This window comes from Stegodyphus dumicola, chromosome 1 (genome assembly GCF_044657685.1).
Source record: "Stegodyphus dumicola isolate Sdum_Otavi_A_Nest chromosome 1, ASM4465768v1".
NCBI lineage: Eukaryota > Metazoa > Arthropoda > Arachnida > Araneae > Eresidae > Stegodyphus > Stegodyphus dumicola.
Genome location: NC_140768.1, coordinates 88307298 through 88323492, shown reverse-complemented (window position 1 = coordinate 88323492; position 16195 = coordinate 88307298). Strand labels below are relative to the sequence as shown.

At 31.9% G+C, this 16195-nt stretch overlaps 1 protein-coding gene across 7 annotated transcripts in view; it reads left to right on the top strand.

Annotated features, from left to right (window-relative positions):
• grp (serine/threonine-protein kinase grp) overlaps positions 1–16195 on the top strand; it is an 81308-nt gene that overhangs the window by 19150 nt on the left and 45963 nt on the right. For all 7 annotated transcript variants that reach the window (XM_085817669.1, XM_085817652.1, XM_085817648.1 and 4 more), the window contains 2 exons: positions 8069–8192; positions 10617–10681. In XM_085817669.1, coding sequence (XP_085673795.1) covers positions 8069–8192; positions 10617–10681 — 189 coding nt within the window. The remainder of the gene's footprint in view (positions 1–8068; positions 8193–10616; positions 10682–16195) is intronic.

Genomic DNA, 16195 nt, shown 5'->3' with positions numbered 1-16195 from the left:
TAACCCTTTAAAGGGCACCGGTATATAAAATATACCGGTTGTTTGTCAGTTTTTAACCTTCTAATAAATGCTAAATTTTCTGCATCAAAAGCTGTAATCGTAAGTTTCTAGTGTTTCCTTTTGATTCTAAATGGCAGTACCACTCTATGAATGCTCAATATTGTGCAGTTATGAAATTAATATACCTCGTTCCAAGGTATGTTTGACGATTCATAAATTCTATTGGAGGGGAAGAAAAAATTCAAAATCTGTAAATATATGACGTACACATGGCTGAATTTTATATATTTACTTCATTTCAGTCAGAAGTGATAATTAACAAAAGATTATTTATACGATTTTAAGACCAGTATATAATATATGCCGGCACCTATACTGTGGGTACCTTGCCAATAGATGGCAGCACCAGTGTTCTCCTTTTCTACTCTGTGAGATGACAGAATTTCTTTTATATTATAACAGTTTATGATACAATGATTTTTTTTATGATTAATTTACAAGTTGTGTAGGATTCAATATTATGTTCATGAGGGGATGCAGAGTTTACTGACCTTGCCCTAGGACTGAATACAAGTATATTAGTTTCTTTTCATACTTTGTTTACTCCACTCGAGTTTCATTCGTCATTGTTTAGCTAAATTTTAATTTCATCACTTTGTCCTTTCCCAGGAGAAAGACTCATCGATTTCAAAATTACCGTCTGGTATCAAAACGTTACACAATTGTAGGGGTTAAATGTGACATGTTAGCCCTAAAAGACACCCATTGCTTCATGTTTTTCAAAATCCTAGAATACAGCAAAACTGAAAAGAGGTGATTGACAATTAATTTGCCACTCTTTTACTCACACCTTCTTCTCTTTGTGTAATCTTATGACACAAAGGGAAAGCTCATTTAAAAGTACGGGAAGTGGAAATACACTTTAGGTCCATGTCTTAGTGCAGTGGGAAAACTGCTGATTTGGAAGCACGCTTTTATTCTTTAGGGTATTGTCTTTGTTAATTTCAGATTTGAGACTAGGGAATACAAGAGAGATTTTCCTTTTGGGTTAGGACACAAATAAATGGTTTTTTGAAATAAATTTTCACGGTGAAAGGAGGGAAAATATTTCTAAGGCCTGTTTTTAGATTCAAACCAAAATTTATCCAAAAGTTGAAAAGGGGCCACTGGAAAGCCAAATGGGTTGAAAATCCAAATAAGAGCTTTGAGGTGTATCAAATAAAACTGTTTAATGGCGTTTTTTCTGAACGAAAAGATACATTACGACCAACCTATATTTAAAAAAAAAAAATAAAAAAGGGGCCCTTATGGTCCTCAATAATCTAAAGTGTGTGTGTGGGGGGGGGCGATTCTTGGTGTCATAGCATGAAGAATGGTCTTTTTTATATATTATCTAAAGCATAAAATATAATAACTTCAAAAATGCAACATACTTTTTCACCTGAGTCGTAGTGTTTCATATTTCAATTTTTATTTTTCAGCTGAGTTACATCTCCTTGTAACATACTAGTTCAGTTACTGCACGATATGGTTTACACATGCAGTGTTTTATTTGCTAAAATTGTATAGTAAAATAATAATATTGAATTTAAATCAAGTTCAAAAGCTTTTTACCCATATTTTACATAAGTATGTTTAGCTGGGTTATATCATCAAAGGGCATGAAGACAAATTTTAATTTTAAATTTTAAATTTCTAACATAACTATATTCAAGCACCCATCTCTATAGATACACATCAAAAGTGTGCAAAATTGATTTAAAAACAAAAATTAACAATAAGACAACTACCTGAAAAAATGTCTTAGCAAGACACTGGTATAAAATATATACCGGCTCTCAAAATTCAGAATTTTGCTTTAAATTTTTTTAAGTCTGAATTTTGTGTCCTTAGGGTCCATAAGTTACAATTCATGCAAAATTTTACCACAATTTCAATTATTTTATATACCACCCTTGAAGGGTTAAAATGTAGAGAGTAAATACAATATTAACCCTCTGAGCATTATGACTGGCTTTATCCGGTCATTAGAAGTTTTGCTTCTTATCATATATTAGCTTATAATTTAAGATATTTTGCTTTCTTACTTTCTTTAATAATGTAAATATCTTCTTAATGAATGTAAGTTTATGAAATACAGACTAAAATAAGTAATTATACAAACTCAATAATTAATTCTGTTTAAATACTGGTGTTCATGACAGATCTAAAATCCTGCGTCGCTCGGAGGTTAAAGTTGTGTATACATTTTGAGATTTGGTGATAAGATTAAACAAACACTAAATTAAGTAATAAATAAATAGTGTTTAATATGAAGGTGGATCAATTAAAATAGAACTCAAACATTGTGCAACAGTGATTAGTGAAGTTGACATAAATGAACTCATGAAATTAACAGAACTTCACTGTGTACAATGCTTCAGGGTAAAAACTTTGTTAAACACTGGCAACATTAATGTGTGTGTAATACACATGTACTGTACTTTAAACTAAATACAAACTTCCAGAAAACTCACCTTTGCTTTAATTAAAACATAATAATAAATTGCAACACAATCAGTACTAAAAAAAACTTGCTTTTTTCACGGATCGGAAAATTTATCCATGCAGGAGAACAGGAAGGAAAAGAAGAATCCCTTTGACTTTGATCAGCTGATTGTGTTTATGGCACACACATTTACATTTTCTAATATAAATTATCTACTCTGTAGTGATTCTAACTGACATTGGAGCTAAACTGTAAGGAATAGAGTCAATCTCTAAGGGCTCATGCATTTCTATTGCTTCTTTGGCAATGATAGTCCAGGGTTCGTGCGGTCCTTAAGAGTCCTATTGTTTTTTGGAATCGATTTTTGGTCCTTAAAAGTCCTTAATTTCGGCCAAAATCGTCAGAAGGACCTTAATTTTAATCATCAGAAATTTCTGCCTGTTTTTACGACTGCCATTTTGAGTGTGAATTAACATTTTAGAGTAATATTTTTGGCGATTTGCTGACTTTTAAATGGGTTCATGGATTATAATTTGTTCCTATTTCTAATATTGAATGGTGGGATATTCGAGTTTCTGAGCAGGAAGTGAAACATGAGCATTTCAAAATTATTTTATTTTTTCTAATGAAGAACTCTTAAACAACTTTTCGCTTTTTGGGATGTTAATTCTTTTATTAAACCCTTCTAAATTTTTGGCAACTTATCATAATTTTGGCAATTTTAAGATCTGTTTCTATAGAAAATTTTTAATTCGGAGATCTAGGATATTTTCGACATTTTTTTTTTAGAACATTGTAATTTCAGCCATTTATTATATGTGGAAAATAAGCAAGGTATAATGCTATAAAGCACCATTTATGAAACAGTTCTGAGCAAAAGCAAACTAGCTATGTAATTAATTAAAAATGTATTTTTAATATATTCATGGTAAGAGCTTTTCTTATGTAATTGTCTGAGAATATTCAGAATTCTCAAAATATACATCAGTTTTCTCCAGAGCTTAAACTGCACCAGAGCAGGGCTAGGGTGCAATTTAAGCTCTGGAAGAACAATGAAAACATTATAGTTGAATGTTTTACTTCTGATACTGGAATCGTTTCTGAAAATTTTAATCTTCTCTTTATTTTCTATACTTTTCACTAGACACAAACATAGAAAATATCAAAAATGCTTCTAATCTTATCATATGAACAGGCATTATAGAAAGGAATTCTTTCATTAATAAAGATATTGAGAACTGAAAATTTAAAAGATTCATCTAATATGTCTTAATGCATCACACACACTGGCACTAGGCATTTTCCCATATGATGCAGTCTCTGTGAATCGTAAATTCTGCTGCCTGGTGCCTTTCTAAATTCTGCTTCCAATGCCTGTTCTAAGTTATAAAAGTTTTGCCATTTCTGGACTTTATCACTCAGTGTGTCACTAAATTCTAAAAATGATGCCACATCAGCTCTCTAACCGAAGCTTGCCATATATATTTCATATTTCTTCTAAATGTTCATATTACTAAATAAAATTAGCAGCTTTTTCTATGCATTCTAAATGCATTTAGTTTATTTAGAATATCATAAATCTTTAATTAACTCCAAAAATTCTAAAATGAAGAGAAAACATGGAAGAAGAAACTGAATACCTAACGAAAAACAAATTTATTCTTCAAAGATATGTACAGTTATTATTATGTAAATTACCCAATTGTTTACAATTTCAGCCCTTACTATAATTTCTCTTTTCTATTTTCTCACCAGAATGCAAATCCCGTAGACAGTTTTTAAACCGAGATTTTTGGAGTGTAAGACAAGAGTGTGTTTCTGACCTCCACTTGCTCACTGCATTAGTTCCTCACCGCTCTGATAATTTGTAATTATTAGTCTTGGATTATCGTTGGCAACATTTGAGTTTGTTATGATAATAGAGAGTTATTGAGCCAGTCTTAAAATCAAATTAAATTGTATAGTCTTTGACCACTAATTCATATTTTTAGTTTGAATTTGACTTTTCTTGTTTCATTACATCACTACGAGCTTTAATTGATTTTGTTAGCATAAGAACATGCCTTTATTTTTGAAGTTCTTTTTAAATAAGAATCTTATTTAAACTTTTGTCAGACATTGTAGTTACTTTCAGACATAGCGATAATTTGCTTCATATCTGTTGATGTGTTTTGGACTATTTAACTTTTACCAGATCAAATAAACTTTCATAGGTACATTGTGGACAGGTTGACAGGTTAGGAGATAAAACACGCAGAAATTAGTGAGAGCATTCTTTTGTGTATTGAGATAAATTCCTGATTGTTAAAAATGTGCTTAAAGAGGAGGAAATCGATATAAATTAACCAAAAATGTCTGGGAAGGCTTCAGATTAAAAAGATGCATAACTATTTTGTTGAGTATTGCTACGTACTACAAAACACAAATGTTTTACGTGAAATCCGAATATCGTTTAAGAATCAATGTCATAAATTAGATGTATTTTAAATTGTAAAATTTTATTAGATTGGGCTTTTAATAGAGCTAAAAAAATAAAATTTAATAATGACCATGCAAATCCATAATGACTAACGTTATCTTGTACCTAATTTAATTACTTATAACTGCTTACTGCTTGCCCTTAAAATTTATCTCTGCATATTAAAGCGAGTTATTGCCTTTCATTAACCCTTACTGTAGTCACAAGATAAAACACAAAAATGTAAAATTTATTCTTCGCATTTAGTGAGACTTAAAATAATGTAAAACAGTGTATCACCTCTGGTGCTTTAGTGGCTTATTAGAATCTTAAAGTATATTAACTGAGTCACAACCCCTGCAGGTAAGCAGTAGCAGTGACAACAGCCAGTCTTTTGTTGTTCATCATGCTGATTATGATTTTACCTCTCATTTTAACCTATGCCGCTTGACATAAAATCTGCTTACTATTTACTAAAGCTTTAGACTGAGCAAGTATGTGACAAAATAAGGTATAAAATAAAATCAACATAAAACTAACTGTTAGTAAAACTTAAATAAAATTCACTTATCTCCTTTTAAATGTGTTCAATTCTTATAAGTGTAAAATATATAATGCTCCTTGATAAATTTCATATATTTTATTCTCAGACTTAATAATAATTATGTTAATTAAGTCATGTTTAATAATAATGCATCCTACTTATGGATCTATTTTATTTTTAGGATGGTATTACAAAAGTGAAGTTCAGGCATAGATAATATTTTGAATTGAATTTATTCAGTTCCCATTCGCTCATAGGTCCTTAATTTTTTTCATTAATGGTCCTTAAAAGTACTTAATTTCCGTGCCCAGAAATGTGTATGAACCCTGTAGTCATATGGAATGGATCATTTTCATGGAGCAAATGAAATTCTCAACTCTACATTCCATAGCTTTTCTATGTAAATTCATAAGTGGAAAAAGTCAGGGCATCTGTTTTGCAGAGAACTTGCTAATGTAGCATATGCAAAATAATTATTTTAAAGATGCAACTGTAGTTTTGTCTATGTTTCCATAATGAGGATTATCTTCAGTGCATTCTCATCTCATGCAGAATTGTTTTGTCCATTCTGAATCCATGTTTTGATCATCTTAGAATATGAAAAAGAGAACTCTCCGTAAATACTATCTGAATGTTATTTTATTATAATTGAGGTCTTTAATAAAAAATTTAATGACTGCATATTATTCTGTTTTAAACAATTTGGTAAACAGTTTTTTTGAATAGGAGGTTGAAAGCTTTTGTATCTTGCTATGTGCTCTTATTATCCATATAGCTTGGGAAGTTACCATTTGACGTTACAAAACATCTTTGCTTTGCTTTTAAAATTTAAACTGCACTTAACTAATCAATTAAAATATAATATATTCATAATAATTTATACCTTTTTATTTTTAATAATATATTTAATTGATATAGTTTTTAATTAACAAAATTTCTAGTGTAATTAGTTAATAAAGATTGTAGTAATTAATGTTTACACTATTAGTGGTTTCCATTCATCTGCAAAATCCTAGGAATTCAGGGAAAATTTAATTTGTCAAAAGGTCAATCGGAATGCTTTTTACAAATATCAGTGCAGGTAAAAGAAAATGTATAAATCAGGCCTGTCAAATGATAAAAGCTTGTTTTAAATGCTACTCAGTAAACAAAAATGTTATTTTAAGAAAATATACTGCCCGCTTCTTTATTCTTTTAAGAAAATATGCTATTCGCCTCATATCTGATATACAGGGTGAATCTGAGAAAGTGATCAAAACTTTACGGGGTGGTAGAACACAGTTATACAAGCGATATTCATCATAGAAAGTCTAAGCAGAATTCAAGAGATGAGCCACTAGATTACATTATAAATGGTATAAAAAGGATTAGTGCTCATACCCAATGACATTTTCTACCGTGAATTGCTGAGAGGATTTATGAAATTTCCAAGGCGATGGATTGCTCGAGAGGGTTCCATAGCTTGGCCACCAAGATCACTGGATCTCTCATATTTGGACTTTTACATGTGGTGCCATATGAAAAGTCTAATCTACGATTGTCCCATTGAAACCAATATGGATCTAGTTGCCAGTATCGCTGCTGTTGTGGGTGATACTCGGAAAATACCTGGTGTCTTCGCAAATGTGCGCCAATTCCTGTCGTGCAGGTATAAAGCCTGCATTACAGCTGGCAGAATGTCTTTCGAGCAATTTTTTTAAGCATGTACTTCAATTAATAAAATGTTTTATAAAGTATCTCCTCTCAATCTGGTGTTAATTCTTTAAATGTGACAGTGAAAAACTACCTATTAGCTTCTCACTGCTTGTTCCGACCGTACATTCTATGACAAATATTGCTCATATAGCTGCGTTCTGTCACCCTGTAAAGTTTCGCCCACTTTTTCAGATTCACCCTGTAATTTCATCAATCCATAGTTCTGTTGTTCATCTGTTTGTGAACAGAATGTTCTTCCATTTAGAAATATAACTCTGTATATATAACACGACAAATATAACTATAAAAATGTATAATGTAGTTCGAAAGTCGCTGTCTGGTTGTAAATTATAATACTATTTATTGGAATAATTATGACATTTTTTTTTTCAGTCTGATATTTTGAGCCACTCAGTTTTATTTTTAAATACCAGAAAAGTAATATTTATTACAAACGAATTCATGTTATGAATTTCTTTTTGAGAATGGTAATTTTTTTCTACAGAGTTTGATATATTTCTTTTTAAAGACCCTATTTACTTTTTTAAATAGTTTAAATGCATATTTACTTCACAACAGTAAATGTGATCAATTCAATTTTATTAATATTCTTAGTATTTATATTACTATAGTAGTAGCATTGTATTACATAGTAAATTCATAAGCACATCAAATTATTCAGTTACTTAATTCAGTAAGTAGTTCATTATGTTAGAGACATTTTTCATTTAATTCTTGCAAGATCAGAGAAATTGAAAATTAAATTTTACTGTGAATCCAGAATATTACTACATTAAATAAAAGATTGATTTTAATGTCAAGTGTTATATATCTAAATGTAGGGGCACTATATGTAAATAATATAGATGATTTTTCTTATTAGGTATTCATTCACCGTAGATTAAATCATGAGCGTATAATCAAATATTATGGCCATCGTGTCGAAGGTGACGAACATTTTATATTTATGGAATATGCTTCAGGAGGTGAATTGTTTGATAAAGTAGGTAAGTGTTGGTTTTTTTTTTTTTTTTTTTTTTTTTTTTTTTTTTTTTCTCCATTTCATGAACATTTTTTGAAGTGTTCACAAATTTGGCCAGTGTAACTGCTTATTCATACTTTATATAAATTCTTACGTTTTTTTTTATAACATAACCATTATTTTAATTTCTTATTCTTAACTGTACTATTATATATCTATCAGAGCTACTAACTCTGCCAGTATAATCGCAAGACTTCTGATTTTTCATCACATCTTTCAGTTTCCTAGTAAATTGCAAAATCTAGTTTTTAATTTATCTGAATTTAAATCATCTGTTTCAAATGTAAACCGAAAAGAAATATTTATCTTTAAATGTACAAGGAAAAGAAAATGTCCTGAAAAATTTTTTGAAGATTTTCTTAATTATGTGATTCTTTTTTAAGTGATTTTTTAGAGTTATTTTTATGATTCATTTTTATAAAATCTGAAATGCTGTAATATGTACTTGGCATAAATAGAACATTTAACTAATACTTAATTACTAAACATTTGTTTTAAAATTTTTAAATTATATATTAATAATTTTATCCACAAGGTTATATGCATGTTAATTATTAATTTTACTTTTAACATGCCTAAATGTAACTGCTGGCCATTAAAACTGCAACACCAGGAAGGAATGATCTGACCAATATAAAAATTACATGAAAGGAAGAAGAGGTTGGGATATGCAAATGATTAGTATTTCAGCCCATTTAGGTGACACAGGAGGGAGAGATGACATCTGAAGTTCTGCATAAAAGAAAAGTTCTGTATTGGATTTCTCATTTGAAAAGGACTTTATAAGGTCAGAGTTTGCTCAGAGTATCATGGTTTGTCGCGAATAATAATAAGAAATGTTTACTGGCAAATGTCAGAATGTGATAGAGGCAGGATCGTTGCCTATCGAGAGTGTGGATTATCATTCCGTGATATCGCACTGGTCAACATCCAGCCGCTGTCATGCAGGTATGGAATCAGTGGGTTGCTGAGGGTCATATTGAATGGCATGCAGAATCTCAACGCCCTCCTATGACTAACGCTGAGAGGACAGACATATTCTGAGGTCAGTCTTGCGAAACCATACAATCACATCATGGACCATTAGTCAGGTAATGTGCATGTTTGCAGCACGCCTAGTATCCTGTCATATGGTGCGTTGATGTTTGCAGCCTCGTGGACTATATACAAAACAACCATTACTACAGCTTCCATTGACAATGCAGCATAGAGAGAGATGGCGACTCCGCTGTGCCGAATGACAAGGCTGGTTGCAGGAATGGCACAATGTCGTCTTTTCAGATGAGTCCCGGTTCTATGGGCAGTATTCTGATGGTCGTATACAAATCTGGATGCTCCGAGGAGACTGCACATTGCTTTCTTGCATTTGATATTGGCCTAGGGGTCCTGCACCTCGTGTAATGGTTTATGCAGCCATTGGATGCACAATACGCACATCCCTAGTTCGATTGGCGGTAATTTGAACGCAATTCAGTACATTTCTGACATCTTATGTTCATTGGTTGGGCACTATCTTAGAGGCCTGCCAAAAGCCATGTTCCAATATAAGATAATGCAAGATCACATGTTGCACATCGTGTTATGACCTACACGATACGCAGGATATTTGATTGCTGTCCTGGCCTGCATGGTCTCCAGATCTGTCACCCATCGAAAACATCTAATCATGGGTTGCTGAGAAACTGGCCCACTCTTCTCCAGCTAATATGGTTGATAAAATGCGGTATAGATTTGAAGCAGTATGGAATGAGTTGCCCGTTTCTGTCATCGAAGCCCAGTTCAACTCCATGCGTTAAACGGGTAAGGGCCATTTTAGGTGGCAAGGGTGTTTCTACTAAATTCGCACCCCTGTAAATCACCTAACTATTTACAAATTTAATCATTTTATCTTCACGCTCTAGTGTTTATGTACAATAAATATCTTTTTTGTATTTGCTTTCCTTCATGGTGTTGCAATTTTAATGGCCAGCAGTGTATTTTGATGAATAAAAATTTTTTAACCCTTCATAAGCTTTTATCATGACAAAATTTTTTAAAAGAATTAATAAAACAAAATTTGCTAATAATTGTGGAGTAAGATTTAATTTATTATTCTAAATTTTAATTTATTTTGTATCAAAATCATGTTATATATAACTAACTAATTTAACAACTCAAATTATGCACTTGATTGTATGTCAAATTTGAGAATTTGGAGTCCTTTCGAAATCACTTTTTTACCACATGATGGCAGAAACCTCCTAGTTTTTTGTATTTTAAAGTGAGTAGCTGTGGTATATAAATAATAGCTCTTTGCATGATAGAAAAAATGATTTTCTTTTGATTTTATTCAATGTGTCTTAGTATATTATTAAAATTATAACTATATATGATTTGAAATATTCTGCAGAACCAGATGTTGGTATGCCTCATTCAAAAGCTCAAAAGTATTTTCTGCAGATTACGGAAGGCGTTGTAAGTTAATAATTTTCATTTTTATTTTGTGTAGGTACTAATTATTATTTGTTTAGTTAATAATAAATTTGCTGACATCAAATTAATTGTTTGTTAATTGTTGAAGGTAAAAATTTAATGTTTTTTACCTAAAAGTACTTAGCATTACTTAATTTATTACTGGTTTCTGTTGTCTTCTCCATGTATTTCTCGAGAGAATGATTGCCAGAGCCTTAAGGATGTTGGACTTCAACTTCCACCCTAATTTTTAACGAGAGCACGGCGGGAGCTGTCCCTCTCTCCTACCACCAAACCACATGAAAGGACTTTTGGCTTGCCATATGTTTAGAGTGCTCCCAAGCCGCAAAGACATTATAAATTTACCAATATCTATGGCTTCCCAGGATTCAAACCTGGACACTTCAGTACCACAGTAGGCTTCCTTAACCACTATACCATCTGGGCAGCATTATTGTTTTTTGACAGAACTTTTTTTCGTTCATATATGTTCATTTCATAACTTCATTTTATGGGTTAGATTGGTTCTTTGACATTTATATGTGTTTTGTGTGTTTTTCTTGATGAGAATTCTTTGTTTTTAATGCAGCACCAGTGATCACATTAAATTATCTCTTGTTGATCAAGTGCACTATACTACGAAACCCATACTCTGAACCAGTAGCTTTTAAAGTATTTTCACTATAATAAAGACAAAGTTATCTGTGATTAGTTATTTCTTTGTTGACTTTTTAAAATTTATTGAATAAAAAAAATAATTAATTAGGATCTGATTTATGTATGGGCAAACAGGAGATAATTTTTTCTCAGTTTTTTAGGTTTTAAAAATATGAAATTAGAATGTAGGCCAAAGTTTTAAATTATATATTTTGGTTTTTTATGCCTTTCTTTCAAAAATAAAACAGAACCCTGTTTTATTATTATTTTTGGCCCTGTTTTATTATTATTTTATTTAAGGAAGACTAAGACCTAGTTTAAAATGTATAAGCTTAATATTTTACATAACACATAATGACCTGAAGCCAAAAACATAACACATTTGAAAAAAGTAAAATATAATTTAAGTAACTTTAAATGAAAAAATATGGTAGTTATGTATTATCCCATTGACTATAACTATTGCCATGCAGCATGATTAAAAGCCAATTGTGGATAAGTATGAAGTTAAAACACTTTCATTACATCTACATTTTCATTTGATATCACTTAATTCATTCTCAGTAAGCCTTATTTTATTTTTATGAACATGGATATAAATTAACTGTTACTGCATATTTATTTTTTTGCATTTTTAAATGCATGTGTTGGAGGGCTATAGAATCATATTTGTGATTGCATTCTAAATCATTAATGGTTAGTTGAAAAAATTGACATCTATTGAATGAAGCTTTATGTGGCCAACAAAACAGTAACCGATTGGAATAATCAACTAGAAGGTAATTCAGGCACATACTGAATAGAGCTACTGATAAAATCGAAGGGTCTAACAAAGTCATAGAAATTTATGAAAGCCTTTTTATGAAGCATAGAAAGGAAGTGGGTTAAATACTTTCATTTAAATACTTTCATAGCAGTGGCTGTTTGGTAGATTGGGCAGAGGGACTAATGACTGTTTTATTGTAAGAGCTGGAGACCGAATTGCAGTTCAGTATTTGACTGGAACAACTGGCACAACTTTGGTGGGATTTTCACCATCTTTTATGATTTGGATGTAGCCAGCTTTTACAATTGACAGGATATTTAGGTACTGAAAATATTTTATTCTTTTTAATTATTAAAAAGGCACTTAATAATAGATGATTAGGCTAATTCATGAAATATTTTATAGAATTCACATTAAGGATGTCTACAGCAATGATAATGATTAGAAGAGTTTCTGTCCCTTTCCTCTTTTTCTGTATATCGGGCCCTGTAACAGATACTAAAATTCATTTGTTTATTAAGAACTCTTGTATTTAATTCTTAAAAAATTGTTAAGTTGCCATTAAATCATAGCTGATGGAAGATTTATCATGTAATTAGCTATACTATCCAGTTCCATCTGAACAACTGTGATAGCACTTTTTGCATCTAATGGTTCTGTGAGACTAAAGGTGCATCCAAGAGATAATAAGAGGTTTCGTTAACAATAACAACATTTATTTGCAAGAAAATATATGAAGATTTCAATCAATTAGAGATATATTATTAGGCATCTCTGCCTTCCACGTCTTACACCTTTAGTATCCTGCCTGCCACTGACTATTAGGACGAATGCAGCGCCCTCTAGTCAGAATGACTCCGGAAATACGTAATGCTCCCCACCTGAACTCACTTGAGTTCATTTACCATTGAATTTTAACTAAATTTACATTCAGGAACCATTTAAAATTACAAGAATAAAAATATAAGTAGCATATTATATCAAATACAAAGCTTCAAAATTATTCAGTGACTTAACATACAAAAACCAATTACACTTTTAACTTCCAAAGAAAATTGTTCAAATATCAAGCCTTAACATATAAGCACAATTAAGCTATCATTAATACACAGATAGAACATTAACAGGTTGCAACTCAATTAAACTAACACAATTAAGGATTAATTTCCAAATTATACACAAGTTGTACTGAGCGTCTTATTTGTCCTTTAGGAGTCTGAATAAGAAGAGAACGAACTTTTCCATCTCTTCCTGGATATAGCTCTAAAATTTTTCCCATCATCCACATATTTCTGGAATAACGCTCATCATTAATCAAAACAATATCATTCACTTTAAATGAAACTATATTACCTGGTTGTGGAGAAATAAAAGCTGATCTTAGATTAAGTAAATATTCCTTTCTCCACCTGTTCCAGAAGTGATTCAAAAGTGTTTGCTGATATTTATATTTCTTTACCATAGAATTCTTATTAACATTTAAATTTTCATTTTTATGTTTTATTACAGGTAAAGACACCAACCTTTTACCAATAAGAAAATGAGATGGGGTGAGTGGAGAGGGTTCGTTGTACAGATACGTGATAGGACTGGAATTAACCAGAGCTTCAATTTCCATAAAAACAGTTTCCAATTCCTTCAAAGAAAGAGAGGATCGTACAACAATTTTCTTTAAGCAGGTTTTAACCGTTCATATCTGTCTCTCCCAGAAACCTCCCCACCATGGACTTTTTTCAACTATAAAATTCCAAACTATACCTTTAGAAGCAAACAAATTTTTAACTTGATCATTATCTATCTGATTCCACCATTTTTTCAATTCACCATTTGCTTTTTTAAAAGCTTTGGCGTTATCAGAATATATAGTGGAACATAATCCTCGACGAGAAACAAATCGTCGGAATCCTAACAAAAAAGAATCAGCACTTATGTTAAGAACTACTTCTAAGTGGATAGCTCTTGTTACTGCACAGCTGAATATAAGTAAATAACACTTAGAATTAAAATCACGAACAAAAAATGGTCCGGCAAAATCCACACCGCATACATCAAATGGTGGATGCTCTTGAATTCTATCAGGCGGTAAAGGGGCAACCACCTGCATTCCAGATTTCACTCTGAATCGTCTACAAATCAGACAGTTATTTAACACTTTTTTCACAAATTGACGACCTTTAACAATCCAGAATTGTTCTCGTAAATGTGTTAAAGTTGCATCAACACCTAAATGGCACATTTTAGTATGAGAATCACAGATAAGTAGTTCAACAAATTTATCATTAGATGGAAGAATTCAAGGACGTTTGGCTCGCATATCGTTACTTGAAAACTGTAAACATCCCTTTAAACAAAGTAAGTTATTATCATCAAGTTCAGGATTCAAATTAAATATGCGTGAACTGTTATCGATAGTTCCTTTAGAAAGAAGTTGGGTAACTTCTGTACTATAATGTTTGAATTGAGTAGCTTTGATCCAAAAGCGCAAAGCTTGCTCGAGTTCTGGAGCACATATAGGTCCATTTAATTTTGTAGAATTAGGTTTAGAATTGTGCACAAACCTTTTAATCCAAGCAGTAACACACAGTAATTTACTTAATTCGCTGAAGTCATTAACGTCCAGTAACGACGACATAGGTAAATTTCCATTAGCTGAACTGGTTACCATGGAATTAACCAGTGCAGTCCGTCGCTCTTTCACTATAACGGTTCATCACAGATGTCATTAAAATGTTGTAGCGATTCTTGAAGAGGCCACGAGTAAAGTGGTTTAGACAACCAAACAGGGCCTGACCACCACAGAGAACTCGTAAGAATCCTCCTAGCCGATTCTCCTCTAGTAGTAAGGTCCGCGGCATTATCGGAGCCTCTGCAATGGTTCCAACACTCTGGTAGAGTCAGCGACTGCACTTGAGCTACTCTGTTGGCGACAAATGGTTTCCATTGTTTAGAAGATCCTTTCTACCAATGAAGGACGATTTGAGAGTCGCTCCAAAAGAAAATTTGTTTCGCGAAATTAGGAAATAGAGCTTGTAAATAATCTCCTAAACGTGCAGCGAGGAGAGCTGCCATTAACTCTAATCTTGCAAGAGTCAACGTTTTTAAAGGAGCAACTTTACTTTTTGACATTATAAAGCTCATTTTGATTTGGCCATTGTAATTCACGTACCTTAGGAACGCAACAGCCCCATATGCCTTGGGACTGGCGTCACAAAACACATGAAGAGAAACTTCACTTATTTCTACACTTTCAAAAAACCTTCTTTCAATAGACACTGATTCAAGTTCACAAAGTTCAGAACACCAGGTTTTCCATTTATTTTGTAGGTCATTTGGCAAATCTTCATCTCATTGTAGACCACGTTCCCACATCTCTTGCAGAAGAATTTTCACAGTGATTACAAAGGGACTAATCAGTCCACATGGATCATATATCTTTGAAATAACTCTCAAAACATGACGCTTGGTGATTCTAGCATCAATTGAATTTCTAACATCTCTTAAATCTAATTTAATTTTATCCTCAATCGGATCCCACTTCAATCCCAAGAAACCTGTTCCTTGCCCGAAGTCAGTATTTTCCTCATATCGGTTTTCATTCCAAAGTTTATACAATTCCGGACAATTAGTTTTTAATTTCCTCAAATGAAATCCCGCTGCTTTTAATATCTCTATTGCTGTAGAAGTCAAATAATAAGCATCTTGAACGGTATTGGCTCCATAGCAGAGATCATCAACATAAAGAAAAGAATTTAACATGTCATAACATTTTGGGTGATGTTCCTTAAATTTCTTTATGTGAAATTTCAAAACGCAAGCCAAGGAAAATGGCAAAGTAGTTAAACCGAATGGGAGACGATTTAAATGAAGAGTTTTGGTTGAATCACCTACCTCTTCAGGAAACCACAAAAATTTAAGGTATTTTCTATCTTCCTCCGCAATCTCTATCATAAGAAAAGCTTTCTCTAAATCTTCGCAAAATGCAACTTGATATTCTCGAAATTTAAGAATTGTGTCCAATAAATTTGCATAAAGATTTACTCCTGATTCTAGAGACTCATTAAGAGATTTATTATTTTCATTAGCTTTACTGCTAC